Source organism: Hemiscyllium ocellatum, chromosome 24 (genome assembly GCF_020745735.1).
Source record: "Hemiscyllium ocellatum isolate sHemOce1 chromosome 24, sHemOce1.pat.X.cur, whole genome shotgun sequence".
In the NCBI taxonomy this organism is placed as follows: Eukaryota; Metazoa; Chordata; class Chondrichthyes; order Orectolobiformes; family Hemiscylliidae; genus Hemiscyllium; species Hemiscyllium ocellatum.
This window is the reverse complement of record NC_083424.1, coordinates 29824238-29842192: the sequence shown is the minus strand read 5'-3', so window position 1 is coordinate 29842192 and position 17955 is coordinate 29824238. Positions and strand designations below refer to the sequence as shown.

At 42.1% G+C, this 17955-nt stretch overlaps 1 protein-coding gene across 1 annotated transcript in view; it reads right to left on the bottom strand.

The window, feature by feature from the left end:
* The window catches only part of kntc1 (kinetochore associated 1), a 152923-nt gene that overhangs the window by 37098 nt on the left and 97870 nt on the right, over nt 1-17955 (bottom strand). Inside the window, exons 48-51 of the mRNA XM_060843653.1 lie at nt 11167-11383; nt 10616-10689; nt 7710-7920; nt 925-1034 (exon numbers count right to left, since the gene is read on the bottom strand). Of these exons, the coding sequence (XP_060699636.1) occupies nt 925-1034; nt 7710-7920; nt 10616-10689; nt 11167-11383 (612 nt within the window). The remainder of the gene's footprint in view (nt 1-924; nt 1035-7709; nt 7921-10615; nt 10690-11166; nt 11384-17955) is intronic.

Genomic DNA, 17955 nt, shown 5'->3' with positions numbered 1-17955 from the left:
GGTAGTGGTAGATGCAGGTATAATTGCAGCATTTCAAAGACGTTTGAGTAGTTGCATGAAAAGGAAAGGTTTAGAGGGATATAGGCCAAATGCAAGCAAATAGGACTAGTTTAGTTTGGAAAAGCTGGTCAACATGGACAAATTGGACCAAACAGTTTGTTTTCATGCTATATGACTCGATAGGTGCAACTCAAAATGCTTCAACAAAATGTGTCATTTTTTGAAGGATTGTGGAAAATGAATTTATTTCAAGTTTGCAGACATAACTGGAGTGGTTTTGTTAAAAGAGCTAATTGAAAGTTCACTGCAGGAGTGAGGGATTCTTTTGACAAGGCTTCCAAGAATTATATGACTTGTGATAACTGTTTGTTTGACTGTAGACCCTGTTGGGGTGTTCCTGAACAGCAACTGGCTTGGAGAAATTATTGTTATATCGAAGTAAATTGGAAGAAAACCTGCTAAGAACCAGATGAGTTAGAGGAAATCTTGCTAAGCACAGGCTGAGTTGATTGAGATGTATAAAATAATCTCAGGCATAGACAGGAAAGAACTTTTCCTCTTGTGAAAGGAAGAATGACCAGGGCCATTGATTTAAGGTAAAGTGCAAGAGGTTTACAGGGAATGTGAGGAAAACTACTTACACTTAAACAGTGGGGAGTAGTTTATGCTGTAACCCTCATAACCTTAAAGATGAATTCAGATGAACACTTATGATGTCAATACACACAAGGCTATGGTTCAAGTGCTGGAAACCAAGATTAAAATAGTTAAATGGCTGTCTTTGACTGGCACAGACTCTATGGATCATAGGTTCATTTTCTGTACTATAGAGCCCTATGACTATATGGAGGGAGCTTGCTATGAAAAAGATGCCCAGTGACCATACCTGCTGATCTTTGACAATTCCACTGATTACACACTTACCAAATCTGGTTTTGTTGGCGGACACAGATATTCTTCAAGCAACGTAAATCTGATTTTATTGATATCTCGATTATTTATTTCGGCAAGTTCACCAGCTACAGCATGAATATCTGTAAAAAAAACATGAAAATCCCCTCATTAATATGCTGAATGTGAATCAAAAGATTTCATTTCCTGTTTCCAAGTGCAATATATTGCATCTTGGCTACTTAGACAGTAAGTTAACTTAGATATAGAAACTCAGTTTCTTCTAATAATTGCTATCAATAGTTTGCGCTGCATCACAGGTTTTTATAAACAAAGGTATGGGTTTTTATTTTGCATATGAATTTGACAAGACTCCAGTGGAAATCAATAATTCATTTTCCCTATAACTTAAAGCACAAGTAATTGAGACTTTGACTTTTGCATTAACAAGTTGAGGTCCTTTCAATCATTTGCACATTCTCCCTGTCTTTGCAGGTTTCCTCTGGGTGCATCAGTTTCCTCCCACAATCCAAAGATGCGCAGGTCAGGTGAACTGGTTGTGCTAAATTGCCCATAGTGTTAGGTACATTAGTCAGGGGTCAATATCGGGTAGGGGAATTGGTCTGGGTGGGTTACTCTCTGGAGGGTCGGTGTGGACTTGTTGGGCCGAAAGGACTGTTTTCATACTGTCGGGAATCTAATCAATCATGAACATGAGGATTTACAGTATAATATTTTGACAGAGGAAGTATTTCTTCCAAGAGTCAATTAAACAAAATAATTTTGTCAGATCAAACAACAAAAGAAAACTAGTTGTGGGCCCAGTTTGAGTTATGTCACCTTAAGGAAATTTGTACAATGGTGTTCTTTATGCACAGCAATTCTGATCATTTAACTTACTGTCACTACTGTAAGGTCTGCTGCTAATGTTCAAATAGAAGAAGAAAATCAGATTTGGGAATGAAATGAGCAGCACTGAAGTCAGGAAGTGTTTGGAGAAATGCAATTACACCCTTAATCTACTGGCTGGCTTGCTGTGATATGTGACCTCTACTCTACTGTAAGTTAATTTGTGTACAATCTGGGACAGCTCTATTGCTTGGAACTGGTGTCAGAGTGCAGTAATTGAAAGTATGTGGATTTTCAAAGTTGTAAGAGAACCAGCTCCTAAAGAAATTTGAATTTCAAAAAAAAAATAATCTGAAACTTTGATTTAGTAGGTGAATCAAAATACCGGTGCATTTTGGACAGCCTGCTGCTGCAGTGGAAATGAAAGATGTGAGACAGAATAACATCATGAATTTCGCAGATCTGTGTGAATTCAACTGAGACACTGACCAAAACCTGGAATCCTTGAAGGCAAGTGTTCAGGCTATATGATGGAATGATATTCATCTGAAGAGGACAAGCAAAGCCAAGAGTCCAATGCAATTGGAAGAACAAAGATCTGAAGTTCCAGTTATTAGATATTAAGTGAAATCCACTTTTCTCAGCTAATGCAAGCTCTAAGATTGGACTAGCAATGTTAAATGTGCCAGAAGAGATTTGCAGCATTTTGCATTCCATGCCATGCCAATGACTGCCAAACAGATCTTAGATGGTTTTATACATTCTGGGTACCTTACTGCTGAATATCATCTTGAAGATGAAAATATGAGACAAAATCAATACCTTCTAAGGGCAGTTCCAATTGCCCTTAAGTCCAGACTGACAGAAAAGATTCAAGGGTTGGAAAATAAGGGAGCATAAGAAAGTCACAACTCCTACACCAAACTTCTGTGCAGTGCAGAGAGATTTCTGAAAGCTGCCAGTTTCGTTTAAAAAGTTTTTTTTTACTGATGAGGACAGCCAAATGAACGACTCCATGAGGCCTAATTCTAGCTGTGAGAGAGGCTGTACGGAAAAGTATGCGAGCACTCTGCAACCTTTTCATTAGCTGACCCAGTAAAATGATGGTGATGTGAAGGAGTTAGAGACAAGGAAGTTGGCGAAGGGTCACAGAGAAATGGCGAGGAAATTGAACAAAGCAGGTGACAGGCAGTGTGGCTAGTAAAAGAAGACAGAAGATGTGGAGGGGACTGATGAAGAAATGGGCGAATGAGGAGATATTGGTGAAGGGGGTTTGAGATGGTGGAGTAGTTTTAATTTTAATTTAATTTTATTTTACAAGCATTGACTGGGACTGCCATAGTGTTAAGAGTTTGGATGGCAAGCAATCTGTTAAATGTGTTCAAAATAATTCTCTTTATCAATATGTAAGTGTATCTACTCAAGGAGTAAAACTTGGTCTTCTCTCGAGAAATTAAGCAGGGCAAGTTACTGAAGTCTTAGTGATCATAACTGTTTTAAAACTAGAAGAATTATGGAAAAGGATAGGCCTTCCATTAGAATTAAAGTTCTTACTTGGAGTTAGGCAAATGTTAGTGGTATGAAACAGGAACTTTCAAAAGTTGACTGGAATAGGCTGTTCGCACGTAAAGGGATAACTAACAAGTGGGAGACTTCCAAAAATCTGACAACAAGAGTTCAGAGGCATTATGTTCCTGTTAGAGTGAAGGACAAGGCTAATAAGAGTTGGGAACAATGGATGAATAAAAATATTGAGGTTCTGGTCAAGAATAAGAAAGTCATATATTAGATATTGATAATCGGGATCAAATGAATCTCTTTAAGAGTATAAAGGGTGTAGGAACATTCTTAAGCGGGAAATCAGGAGAGCAAAAAGGGAGAGCCTTGCAAGATAAGGTTAAGGATAATCCAAAGAGATTATCTACAAATACATTAACAGCAAAAGAGCACCCAGGGAGAGAGTAGGGCCCCTGAAACAAGGTCGTCTACATGTTGAACCTCAGGAGATGGGACAGACACTAAATAAATACTTTATATCAGTTTTTACTGTGGAGAAAAAAATGGAAGCTGGAGAACTCAGGGTATTAAATATTAATATTTTTGAAAACACTTCACATTACAGAAGAGCAAGTGCTGGAAGTCCGAGAAAACAAAGTTGGATAAATCTATGCGATCTGATCAAGTGTATCCAGGATCTTGTGGAAGTTAGGGAAGAAATTGTGGGGCCCCGAGCAGAGACATTTGTATCATATATAATGACGGGTGAGGTGCTAAATGACTGGAGTGTGGCTAATGTTGTGGTTTTATTTAAGAAATGCTGTAAAGAGAAGCCTGGGAAACATAGACATCGGTGATGGGTAAGTTGTTGGAGGTGCTTCTGAAAGTTAGGATTTACATGCATTTGGGGAGGCAAGGACTGATTAAGGATAGTCAGCATGGCTTTGTGCGAAGGAAATAGAGTCTCAAAACCTTGACTGAGTTTTTTTGAGGAAGTAACCAAAACAATTGATGAGGATAGAGCGGTAGATGTTGTATATGTGGACTTTAGTAAAACATTTGACAATGTTCTGCATGGTAGACTACTTAGTAAAGTGCAATCACATGGTATTCAGGTAGAGCTTGGCAACTGAATACAAAATTGGCTTCATAGTAGGAGGCAGTGGGTGTGAGAGGAGGGTTAGTTTTTAAAACTGGAGGCCTGTGACCAGTGGTGTCCCATGTTTGAGTTATAAGGAGAGAATAGATTGGCTGGGACTTTTTTCACTGGAGCTTAGGAGGCTGAGGGGTGCTCTTACAGAGGTTTATGAAATCATAAGGGGCATAGGTGAGGTGAATAGCAAAAGGTCTTTTCCCTAGAGTGGGTGAGTTCAAAACGAGGGAGCATATTTATATAGTGAGAGGAGAAAGATTTAAAAAGGACATGGGGCAACTCTTTTTTTACACAGAGTAATCCATACATGGAGTGAATTGCCAGAGGAAGTGGTGCATGCAGGATATGAAACAGGATATCGGCCAAACACAAACAGGTGGGACTATTTTGGTTTGGGAATTTGGTCAGTGTGGTCACAGACCCCCCAAAAGGTCTATGTCCATGCTGTATGATTCTATGACTCTGTTGACTTGGGATAGTGAAATAAGGGGGAAGCTGAGTTGATGGAAGAGTGGGATGGTTTGAGGGAGGTTGGTGAACAGAGGGGGAGATGGGAGAACAGTCGATTCACTTCGCCCATGGAAGCCACTCTCCCCACCCCAATGTGCTAAGACAAAAAAAGGTAGTGAAGATCTTTCCTAGCAACTGAAGCTGAATGAAAGCAGAATTTTCGAAACACACCGGCAGTCCCCTGGTTGATTACAGGTTCCGTTCTGGAGTCCGATCAGAAGTCAATTTGTTTGCAAGTCGGAACACAATGCAGGCTAATATAAAGCAGCTGTTTGTAAGTACAAGAAATGTCTGTGTATTGTCTCTTTAAAGTTAAAACAATGTATGAGATAGTGTTGCTAAGTATGAGCATTCATAAAATTGGGAACTCCCTGTGTCATATGGATGAGCAATAACAGCTGCCTTTATAACCATGTTCTCCACATGAACAACATTCACCACAGAGGAAATATCACCCTAGGAGCAAGTAGATATCAGAGAAACAGCCAATGAAACATGCTGTATACCATTAGGAGTTTTGCATGATTTAAACATCACATACACAACGCATGTGCAGACTGACAGGTCAATCAGACTTGAGTTACCATATGGTTCTGTTAATAAATGATAATTTTCTTTGGAGCCACATATATCAAGAATATTGTATAATTTATAACTGTAAATAATAATTTGTGCATTTCTTTTGCTTTTTATGAAAAAGGTGACATTTGTAAAAATGCAATTACACCCTTTTACTGGCTGGCTTGCATTGTTATTGCTGAAAATGTGTTGCTGGTTAAAGCACAGCAGGCTAGGCAGTATCCAAGGAATAGGAAATTCGACGTTTCGGGCATAAGCCCTTCATCAGGAATTCCTGAGCTGGGGTAGGGCTGATTGCAGGGAATGTAGGTAGCGACACATGGCTGCAAGGGTGGAGCGGAGGATCCGGAGGGAGGTCTGATGCTGGAGGCTTCGTATTTGTTGTAGGTACAGGTTGTCCTGGTTGGGTCCAAATTTTGTTGGTTGGAATGTAGTTCGGAGTCCGTGTGGGATCAGTCGGTTCCGTAGGCAGGTGCTGAGGAAGGAGATGTGGCTGTGGTAACGAGTCTGTTTGAGAACGTGGCTGAAGAGCTTCTGTGCCGAGGAGATGACCTGGGGGGGTGCAGTGAGAGAGAGACTCACTGAAATCCTTCTTCAAGGATTCTTCTGAGAGCTTCTTCAAGGAAGGCATCCTTGCAAGAGGATTCGCAGTAGGTTAAAATCTTTGAGTAAAAAATGAGGTCTGCAGATGCTGGAGATCAGAGCTGAAAATGTGTTGCTGGTTAAAGCACAGCAGGTTAGGCAGCATCCAAGGAATAGGAAATTCGACGTTTCGGGCATAAGCCCTTCATCAGGAATGCATTGTTATTGGACTTCTATACTGCTATAAATGACCTTTTGTATAATATATGAGGGCTATCAACACAGCATGGAACAAGGATATAGGTGATCAAGGCCCATGCTGACCAGGGAGAGGAAACACATAAACTGAATTTAGGCAGGAGTTTAGGCCAATTCGGGAGGTCAAAAGCCAATGCTCAGAACAGCCCCTAAATAGATAACCCAAAAGAAATACAGGAAATTGGACAGAGGATGATGAAATCAAAAACTTAAGAGGGTGATGGTTTGCAGAGTTTGAGGAAGGTAGGCATAGGTGGTGACTGTATTTTTATTGCTTATATGGATGACATTATCAATAGATTATTTTTTTTTTAGATTAGATTAGACTTACAGTGTGGAAACAGGCCCTTCGGCCCAACAAGTCCACACCGACCCGCCGAAGCGAAACCCACCCATACCCCTACATTACCCCTTACCTAACACTACGGGCAATTTAGCATGGCCAATTCACCTGACCCGCACATCTTTGGACTGTGGGAGGAAACCGGAGCACCCGGAGGAAACCCACGCAGACACGGGGAGAACGTGCAAACTCCACACAGTCAGTCGCCTGAGTCGGGAATTGAACCCGGGTCTTCAGGCGCTGTGAGGCAGCAGTGCTAACCACTGTGCCACCGTGCCGCCCACTTTGTTGCCCTCAGGTGAGAATGGGGTGGGAGGGCTACCACCTTATGAAATTTCTGCAGGCCTACTGATGATGGTTTTCCCACAATACCATTGAATCTACATATTAACGGTAAACATGGTGGATGGTTTTGTAGATCTGTTTCCTTGTAACAAATTAAATTACCAGAAGGCAATTGGCACTGAAGCTCAGATAACCACACGTAAGACAAATTCTGCTTCTATAAATAATATTGATTTACAATAGAGTCATAGAGATGCACAGCATGGAAAAAGACCCTTCAATCCAACTCGTCCATACCAACTATATATCCTGACCTCATATAGTCCCATTTGCCAGCACTTGGCCCAAATCCCTATAAACCCTCCTATTCATATACCTATCCAGATGCCTTTTATGCTGCAATTATATCAGCCTCCACCACTTCCTCTGGCAGCTCATTCCATATACGCACCACCCTCTGTGTGAAAAAGTTACCCCTTAGGACCCTTTTATATCTTTCCCCTCTCACCCTAAACCTATACCCTCTCGTTCACGACTCCGCCACCTCGGAAAAAACCTTGTCTGTTCATCCAATCCATGCCCCTCATGATTTTATAAACCTCTATAAGGTCACCCCTCAGCCTCCGACACTCCTGGGAAAACAACCCCAGCCTATTCAGCCTCTCCTTACAGCTCAAATTCTCCAACCCTGAGAACATCCTTGTAAATCTTTACTGAACCTTTCATAAGGAATAATTTGTTTCACAAAGCAAAAAAGCTTACCTGGATAGTCCTTGGCAGTTGGGTTCTTTAACCGGTTTTCAATACTACTGTGCTCATATAATGAGCAAATTAGCTTAGCTGGCAGTTTAATTAATTTCAGATGCTCAGGGCTGTTTAAGTTGTGGATTCTTAGCAAGTTTGCTGTGGCTGAATTCTCATATTCTACTCGCAATTTGTTCAGTGAATCCTCGGCTTTTTGACGGGCTTTTTCCTAATAGTTTAAAATGAGTATTACAACTAAGTTATTAAAATAAGCAAAAGAAAACTAATTTTCAATTATAATTTTAATCACATTATTATCTATATTCTATGATGGACAATTCAGCACAGTGAGTGGAAGATAATGCTGGCAAGTTGGAGCTATGGTTATAAACAATGAAGCCCTATTTTCCAAATATACACAAGTCCAGTCTGTAAGTGCTAAATTAAGCACATAGTATAACTTTATTACAACACGCTTCAAATTCAGTTCAATATCAATCAGTGAGAAAAGCAATATGAAGCTTTCTGAAAAGCTACAATACAAGACAGGAAGAGTAGCTAACATACACACCATTTCAGCGCCAAGCTTGACTGTGTTTCAGCATTTAAATAAGCAGAAATTAATATACATTAACTCTGGAAAAAGAGTGTATACAGATTAATGGGGCAGATCTTGGTTGTTTCTGATCTACTTACTCAAGCCAAAATTCAGAAAACTGATCTATATTGTAAATGCACAACAGAAAAATTCACATATAACTGGTGTAAGTTGTGCTTGTTCCTGGAAAGTGCATCTGGTGCTCTATTTAGGGCAAGTGCAATATGTATGTGTTATTGGTCACCATGGAATCAAAGTAACACCTTCAATGGGAAAGATTAGGATAGGAAAGAAAAAGAGAAATATAATTGTTTGAATAGGCTCAATGGTTTACACAGGAACAGAGAACTTGACAGCACATCGTTCTAGCCATTCAGCCCTCAGGCATGAAATAAGATCATGGCTGATCTGCTTGTGGTCTTAAACTTTACTTTCCTGTCTACCATCTATACCCGTTGATTCCTTTGTCTATCAAAAATCCAACTTTGCCTTGAATAAAATTAATGATCCAGTCACCACTGTTTTCTGGAGAAGAGAATTCCACAGACAACCAATACTCAGAAAAGATTTGTCCTCATCTTTATCTTAAAATGGAGACCCCTTATTCTTATTCCCTACTAGCGAAATATCCTCTCAGAAAATATCCCTGTAAAGGTCCCTCAGGATTTTCTGTTTTAATAAGATTAACTCTCATTCTTCTAAACTCTGCTGGGTAAAAGCCAAAATGGTTCAACCTTTCTTCACAAGATAAGCCCTACATCCAGGAAATGAATTCAGTGAAATCTCCAAGTTGCTTCAAGTGCAATTAGATAATTTTTCAAATAGAGAGGGAAGCTGTACACAGTCGATCAACCCCCCCCCCCCCCACCTTTATACTCAATTCTCCTGATAAAATATGTCAACTTTCAATTTACCTTCCTAATCATTTGCTGTACCCACAAGCTAATTTTCTGTAATATATGTACCATGAAACTCACATGCAAGTTGTGCAATCTCTCTGGATTTAAAGTGGTAAAACTATTCTTCTTGCTGAAGTGGACAAGTCATTTTTCCACATTATACACAGTTTGCCATTTTTTCCTCACTCCCTTATCTATATCAATCTGTAAACTCTCTACCTACCCTTGACAACTTGCATCTTCTTCCCCATCTTGGTATCATCAGTAAATTTAGTGACAGTCTATCCACGTTATTGGAATAGACTGAGGCTCCAACACTGAACCCAGTGGTGCTCCACTAGTTATAGCTTGCTAATACTGTTCCCTGCTTCCTTTTAGCTAAACAATCCCTAATTTGTGCTTATTGGTTAATCCTTGTATCAAGGCTTCCTTATGTGGGACCCCTCACAGGCAGTGCTGGCCATCATAGAATTTTGACCAAGTTAAAACAGGTATACACTTATTCCTCCTCCTGCCCTCATACAACAACCTCCTCCCACCAGCCTCAGCCTCAATCGGGGTCATGGTGGGAAAAACTTTGGGAAGCGTTACCTTACAGCCAGAGCTTTTAATTTGTATGATAATTTTTATTTCTAAATGTTAACGTTCAAACTAACAATACACTAATTATGCAATGGTATTCTTCAACAGCAAAAATATCATTTTAGTCATTTACAGCAAAGAAGGCTGCCATTTGGCTGAACCAGCTTTCTGTGCAGCAATCTAGTTAACCCTGCTCAAATCCCAGTAAATCTGCAGGTTTACCACTTTCAAATAGCATCCAATTACCTTTTGAAATATTCATTATTTTAATTTCCATCACTTCTGTGGACAGCAAATTCCAAATCATTGCCAATCATTAGTTAGAAAATGCTTTCTTCACATTCCCCTTTCATCTCTTGCCCAAAAACTGAGATTTGAGTTCCCTCTCTTTGTACTAGCTACTGATGGAAATAGCTTTTCTTTTTCCACTTATATAAACCCATTATAATCATGTCCATTCACATCCAATCTCTCCTCAATTTCCCAAACTACAACAGAAGTTATCTGGGTGACAGTGTTAGAGAATCTTCTGATTCTTTTTAACAAACTGCTGAGTGATTGCCGAACTGAAGTTGAAATGAATGGAAACACTGTAATAATTAATTATTCATTAGCTTTGAGTGTTGCACAGAATTTGTACAGCAGCTGATTATAGCAAGAAGTCATAATAACTCCCATAATTTAAGCCTAGGATAGATTTTAAATACATAATTTCTCTGAAAATTCTTAATTAATTTGCTTTTATTTGTAAACAAAAGTTGTGACTTCTAATCATTTACAAGACCACATATAAATTTTATTCCTTTATAAAATGATAGAAACCAAGACTATTATTTTAATCATACCATTGGTGCTGTAGATTTTAACCAGTTTTCAGCCATTTGAAGACAAAATTTCAAGGCCTGGATTTTCTCTGGGCCTGCAACCAAAGAGCATACAACTTTAATCAAAATAGCTGATCAAAACCAGAACCCTCGATGATCTGTGCATGCATTACAGATTGCAAACAAACATAGCTGGGAAAATATTCTAAGTAAACTTTGTAGATATAAATTAGTCACTAATAATCTCACTTTAAAAAATAATTTGCACCTTACACAATAGATTTTACTCCTTGTGAGAGTGACTCAACGTGAAATTTTCTGGTGGATGTACTGGGCAAATAGAAACAGCAGAAATGAGGTAGCTAACATCTGGTATGATGTTTGCCCCTATTCAAAAGCCGGTATTTAAAATATGTTTCGCCTAAATCATCAGTTGCTACAACAGAGAATATTTCCCCTGTATATCTTATTATGTATGAAAAGATAACTCAAATCAAAACAGTATGTTTGCAAGCTAATTCCATCAATTTATACACAGGAACAGATCCTAAACAATTAAATGTACAATTTACCTGTTGGAAGTTCCTGAGCAACCCGATGCGAACTAGCAGTAGCCCATTCAGGATTTGTAATTGCCAAAATGTAAGACTGTATATTTTCTACAGTCTCGGCAATTTCCTTTGTTAGCTGAGAAACACATGCTTCTTTTGTCAGCTTAAGTACTTTAGGTTTCAGTGTTTTTGCAAGTACGTGGTCAACTGCTTTCATATGAAGTGTATCCAGTGATACCTGAATATCAAATAAGTACTATTTAGTACAATAAAGGCAAATATAAAACAAGAGAGGACACTGAGCTCTTTAAACTTATTAGTATGATTCTCTGAATCCTCTGAAAAATGTAATGAATTTCAAGAAAATCTCACATGGCAAGAACAGGCAGAAGCGTTTTAGAAAAATCTTTTGCAAGTTAAATTTCAGATTGTCTTCAGCATCTTCAAAATGGGTTCCATGAAGGTTAAATGAACCTGATGGTGCAAAGCCAAGCAGACCAAATATATCCCACATTATTATGTCTAGTCTGTGTTGAATTTACTCATCCCTGCCAGACTATTTACGAAGGAAAATAATAGGAGGAGGTCAGGAAGACTTTCTATCACTTCTAACCAAGATCCTGTGACCTCTGCAAAGAGAAATGGATCACTTTTCTTGTCACCAATGAATAGTCTGTTAATGTTTTAAAAATGTCAAAAGTCAATTAGCAAATTAGAATATTCCATTATATATGCCATCCCCCACCATTGTGCAACTGGGATAAGCAAACCACAAAAATACAAGCTTGTATTTTCAGGATTTAGGATAAGGGATGGCTTTAGCAATACGTATTCAAAGAAACAGCACATTTGAGACATCGAATTGATGATTCTAAAAATGAAAAACAACATTTACAAGGTTATAAATCAGATGAGATTTCATAGCCGTAGTCACCTTCTTGGATAATATGCTGCATAGGAACAGGAATAAGCCATTTAACACTTCAAACTGTTCTGCCATTCCAAAGGAATATCTTGGTATTAAAGAAACCTCTTCTTAATCCTTGGGAGTTCAAGTAAAATGTTGGTAATTATATCAATTCTAAGGTTTGGCTCCCAAAGCTGAATGTAGTACTCCAGGCTTGGTCTAACCAAGGTTTTTTTTTTAAGATTCCCGACAGTGTGGAAACAGGTCCTTTGGCCCAACAAGTCCACACCGACCCTCCAAAGAGTAACCCACCCAGTCCCATTTTCCTCTGACTAATGCACCTCACACTATGGCCAATTCACTTAACCTGCACATCTTTGGACTGTAGGAGGAATCCCACACAGACATGGGGAAAATGTGCAAACTTCACACAGACAGTCACCCGAAGCTGGAATTGAACCTGGGACCCTAGTGCTGTGAGGCAGCAATGCTAACCACTGAGCCACCATGCCGCCCCACGTTTTGTACAGCTGCACCTTAATTTGTACGGCTTTATATTCCAGTCCAGGAGATATAAAGGCCAGCATGCCATCAGATCTTTTGATTTGTTTTGTACCTGTATACAACATTTTATAGATTATGAACATGGACTAAAATCTCTCTGAACCTCCACTACCTCTAGCTGTCCTTCTTTATGTTTAAATCAGATGCCCTCTCACACTTGCATATATTGAAAAGCATTTGTAATAGTTTTGCCTGTTCACTTCATCTATTAATATTTCCTAGTAATTTCATGCTTCCATCTAAACTGCTTACAATGGCACATATGTATCATCTGCAAACATGGATAATTTTCTCTCTCATTACATATGGTTTGTTGATGGGCTTCCAATTCCGATACTTGTGGGTTTCATTTGTCACACATTCTCAGTTAGATTACCTGCTCATTATCGCTACTCTTGCTGCTGAGCAAATTTTCTAGCTAGGTGAATAATGAGCCTTGTGCCTCGTGAACCTTCTTCATAACAGTTGTGAAGTTCTGAAGAAGTGTCACTGAACCCGGAAAGTTAACTGTGCTTTCTCTCCACCTGCTGGGTTTTCCAAGCAATTTCTGTTTTTGTACCTGATTTTCAGCACCTGCAGTTCCTTGGCCTTTTTTAACAATATACTCAGTTCCAAGACTTTCAAATTCTGCTAACAGTCTTCTGCAAAAAAATTTATCAAATGCTGTCTGGAAGCCTATGAAAATAACACACATATATTCCCTTCTTCATAACAATTCAGTCAGGTTCATTAGGCATGAATTATGTTTTACAAATACATGCTGTTTCTTACCAGTCAACTGAACAATTTTCAAGATGTTAAGTTTCTTTATCCTTACTTAGAGACACTAGTAATTAAATAATAGATGCTAGGTTTTCCAGTTTATCACGAGGGTTTTTCTTAAATAGGGGAGTACTTCATTCCAAAAGAACAAATGCCCAATCCAGCTCCTACATCCTATGTTCTTTTGCAACGCTGATGAGTGAATTCAGCTCATTATTCAGTACCAAACCTAATTATGGATCACTCTCATACTGGAGCACATTCTTACAGAAAATGATCTTGAACGTATTCAAGAAAGTTCACTATCATTCTGACATTCTCATGAACATTCTGCCTTTGTTACATGCTCAATCAGTGTATTATGCATTCAACCATGTCATTGTGTCTACTGATGTTCAATAAACAACTCACAAGTCATGAATAAATCTTCTCTTTCTTAGTTTTATCAGTAAATTCTCTATTGCCAGCTCTCCCCAAGTTATACCTTTCCTCAAAATTGGAATAATCTTATCCTTTTCCCTGTAGGTCTTTTAACCTGAAATATTCACAGGACATAGAACATAGAAAAATACAGCGCAGTACAGGCCCTTCGGCCCTCGATGTTGTGCCGACCGAAGCCTACCTAACCTACATTAGCCCAATAACCTCCATATGCTTATCCAATGCCCGCTTAAATGACCATAAAGAGGGAGAGTAAAAAATGAGGTCTGCAGATGCTGGAGATCACAGCTGCAAATGTGTTGCTGGTCAAAGCACAGCAGGCCAGGCAGCATCTTAGGAATAGAGAATTCGACGTTTCGAGCATAAGCCCTTTGATGAAGGGCTTATGCTCGAAACGTCGAATTCTCTATTCCTAAGATGCTGCCTGGCCTGCTGTGCTTTGACCAGCAACACATTTGCAGCCATAAAGAGGGAGAGTCCACCACTGATACTGGCAGTGCATTCCATGAACTCACAACCCGCTGAGTAAAGAATCTACCCCTAACATCTGTCCTATACCAACCCCCCCTTAATTTAAAGCTGTGTTCCCTAGTAACAGCTGACTCCATACGCGGAAAAAGGTTCTCACTGTCAACCCTATCTAAACCCCTAATCATCTTGTACACCTCTATCGAATCTCCCCTAAACCTTCTTTTCTCCAATGAGAACAGCCCCAAGTACCTCAGCCTTTCCTCATACAATCTTCCTACCATGCCAGGCAACATCCTGGTAAACCTCCTCTGCACCCGTTCCAATGGCTCCACATCCTTCCTATAGTATGGTGACCAAAACTGCACACAATACTCCAGATGAGGCCGCACCAGAGTCTTATACAACTGCAACATGACCTCAGGACTCTGGAACTCAATTCCTCTACCAATAAGTAAAAAATGAGGCCTGCAGATGCTGGAGATCACAGCTGCAAATGTGTTGCTGGTCAAAGCACAGCAGGCCAGGCAGCATCTCAGGAATAGAGAATTCGACGTTTCGAGCATAAGCCCTTCATCAGGAATAAGAGAGAGAGAGCCAAGCAGGCTAAGATAAAAGGTAGGGAGGAGGGACTAGGGGGAGGGGCGATGGAGGTGGGATAGGTGGAAGGAGGTCAAGGTGAGGGTGATAGGCCGGAGTGGGGTGGGGGCGGAGAGGTCAGGAAGAGGATTGCAGGTTAGGAGGGCGGTGCTGAGTTGAGGGAACCGACTGAGACAAGGTGGGGGGAGGGGAAATGAGGAAACTGGAGAAATCTGAATTCATACCTTGTGGTTGGAGGGTTCCCAGGCGGAAGATGAGGCGCTCCTCCTCCAGCCATCGTGTAGTTGTGTTCTGCCGGTGGAGGAGTCCAAGGACCTGCATGTCCTCGGTGGAGTGGGAGGGAGAGTTAAAGTGTTGAGCCACGGGGTGATTGGGTTGGTTGGTTCGGGCGGCCCGGAGGTGTTCTCTGAAGCGTTCCGCAAGTAAGCGGCCTGTCTCACCAATATAGAGGAGGCCACATCGGGTGCAGCGGATGCAATAGATGATGTGTGTGGAGGTACAGGTGAACTTGTGGCGGATATGGAAGGATCCCTTGGGGCCTTGGAGGGAAGTGAGTGTGGAGGTGTGGGCGCAAGTTTTACATTTCCTGCGGTTGCAGGGGAAGGTGCCGGGGGTGGAGGTTGGGTTGGTGGGGGGTGTGGATCTGACGAGGGAGTCACGAAGGGAGTGGTCCTTGCGGAACGCTGATAGGGGAGGGGAGGGAAATATATCCTTGGTGGTGGGGTCCGTTTGGAGGTGGCGGAAATGGCAGCGGATGATACGTTGTATGCGGAGGTTGGTGGGGTGGTAGGTGAGAACCAGTGGGGTTCTGTCTTGGTGGCGGTTGGAGGAGCGGGGCTCAAGGGCGGAGGAGCGGGAAGTGGAGGAGATGCGGTGGAGGGCATCGTCGATCACGTCTGGGGGGAATCTGCGGTCCTTGAAGAAGGAGGCCATCTGGGCCGTGCGGTGTTGGAATTGGTCCTCCTGGGAGCAGATGCGGCGGAGACGAAGGAATTGGGAATATGGGATGGCGTTTTTACAGGGGGCAGGGTGGGAGGAGGTGTCGTCCAGGTAGCTGTGGGAGTCAGTCGGTTTATAATAGATGTCTGTGTTGAGTCGGTCGCCCGAGATAGAAATGGAAAGGTCTAGGAAGGGGAGGGAGGAGTCTGAGACAGTCCAGGTGAATTTCAGGTCGGGATGGAAGGTGTTAGTAAAGTTGATGAACTGTTCAACCTCCTCGTGGGAGCACGAGGCAGCGCCGATACAGTCATCGATGTAGCGGAGGAAAAGGTGGGGGGTGGTGCCAGTGTAGTTGCGGAAGATGGACTGTTCCACATATCCTACGAAGAGGCAGGCATAGCTGGGGCCCATGCGGGTGCCCATGGCAACTCCTTTAGTTTGGAGGAAGTGGGAGGATTGAAAAGAGAAGTTATTCAGGGTGAGGACCAGTTCAGTCAGTCGAAGGAGGGTGTCAGTGGAAGGGTACTGGTTGGTGCGGCGGGAAAGGAAGAAGCGGAGGGCTTTGAGTCCTTCGTGATGGGGGATGGAGGTGTACAGGGACTGGAAGTCCATAGTGAAAATAAGGGGTTGGGGACCGGGGAAGCGAAAATCCTGGAGGAGGTGGAGGGCGTGGGTGGTGTCCCGAACGTAGGTGGGGAGTTCTTGGACTAAAGGGGACAGGACCGTGTCGAGGTATTGGGAGATGAGTTCGGTGGGGCAGGAGCAGGCTGAGACAATGGGTCGGCCGGGGCAGGCAGGTTTGTGGATTTTGGGCAGGAGGTAGAAACGGGCGGTGCGGGGTTGTGGGACTATGAGGTTGGAGGCGGTGGATGGGAGATCCCCTGAGGTGATGAGGTCCTGGATGGTCTGGGAGATGATGGTTTGGTGGTGGGAGGTGGGGTCGTGGTCAAGGGGGCGATAAGAGGAGGCGTCCGCGAGCTGGCGTTTGGCTTCAGCGGTATACAGGTCAGTGCGCCAAACTACCACCGCGCCTCCCTTGTCTGCGGGTTTGATGGTGAGGTTGGGATTGGAGCGGAGGGAGTGGAGGGCTGCACGTTCTGACGGTGAGAGGTTGGAGTGGGTGAGAGGGGTGGACAGGTTGAGTCGGTTAATGTCACGGCGGCAGTTGGCTATAAAGAGGTCGAGGGCGGGTAGGAGGCCAGCACGGGGTGTCCAGGTGGATGGGGTGTGTTGGAGGCGGGAGAAGGGGTCGTCAGAGGGTGGGCGGGAGTCTTGGTTGTGAGCCTGTACGCCATATGCCTTCTTCACAGCACTATTTACCTGGGCGGCAACTTTCAGAGATCTGTGTACATGGACACCAAGATCCCTCTGCTCATCCACACTACCAAGTAGCCTACCATTAGCCCAGTAATCCATCTTCTTGTTACTCCTACCAAAGTGAATGACTTCACACTTAGCTACATTGAACTCCATTTGCCACCTTTCTGCCCAGCTCTGCAACTTATCTATATCCCGCTGTAACCTGCTACATCCTTCTTCGCTGTCCACCACTCCACCGACTTTCATATCATCCGCAAACCTGCTCACCCAGCCTTCAAGCCCCTCCTCCAGGTCATTTATAAAAATGACAAACAGCAATGGTCCCAAAACAGATCCTTGTGGAACACCGCTAGTAACTGCACGCCAAGATGAACCTATACCATCAACTACTACCCTCTGTCTCCTTCCAGCCAGCCAATTCCTAATCCAAACCTCTAATGCACCCTCAATGCCATACCTCCGTAATTTTTGCAGTAGCCTACTATGGGGTACCTTATCGAACGCCTTGCTAAAATCCATATATACCACATCTACTGCTTTACCCACGTCCACTTCCTTGGTCACCTTCTCAAAGAACTCAATAAGGTTTGTGAGGCACGACCTGCCCTTCATAAAACCATGCTGACTATCCTTGATCACATTATTCTTGTCCAGATGTTCATAAATCCTATCCCTTACAATTCTCTCCAAGACTTTGCCCACAACAGAAGTGAGACTCACTGGCCTATAGTTACTAAGGCTGTCCCTATTCCCCTTCTTGAACAAGGGGACCACATTCGCTATCCTCCAGTCTTCTGGCACTATTCCTG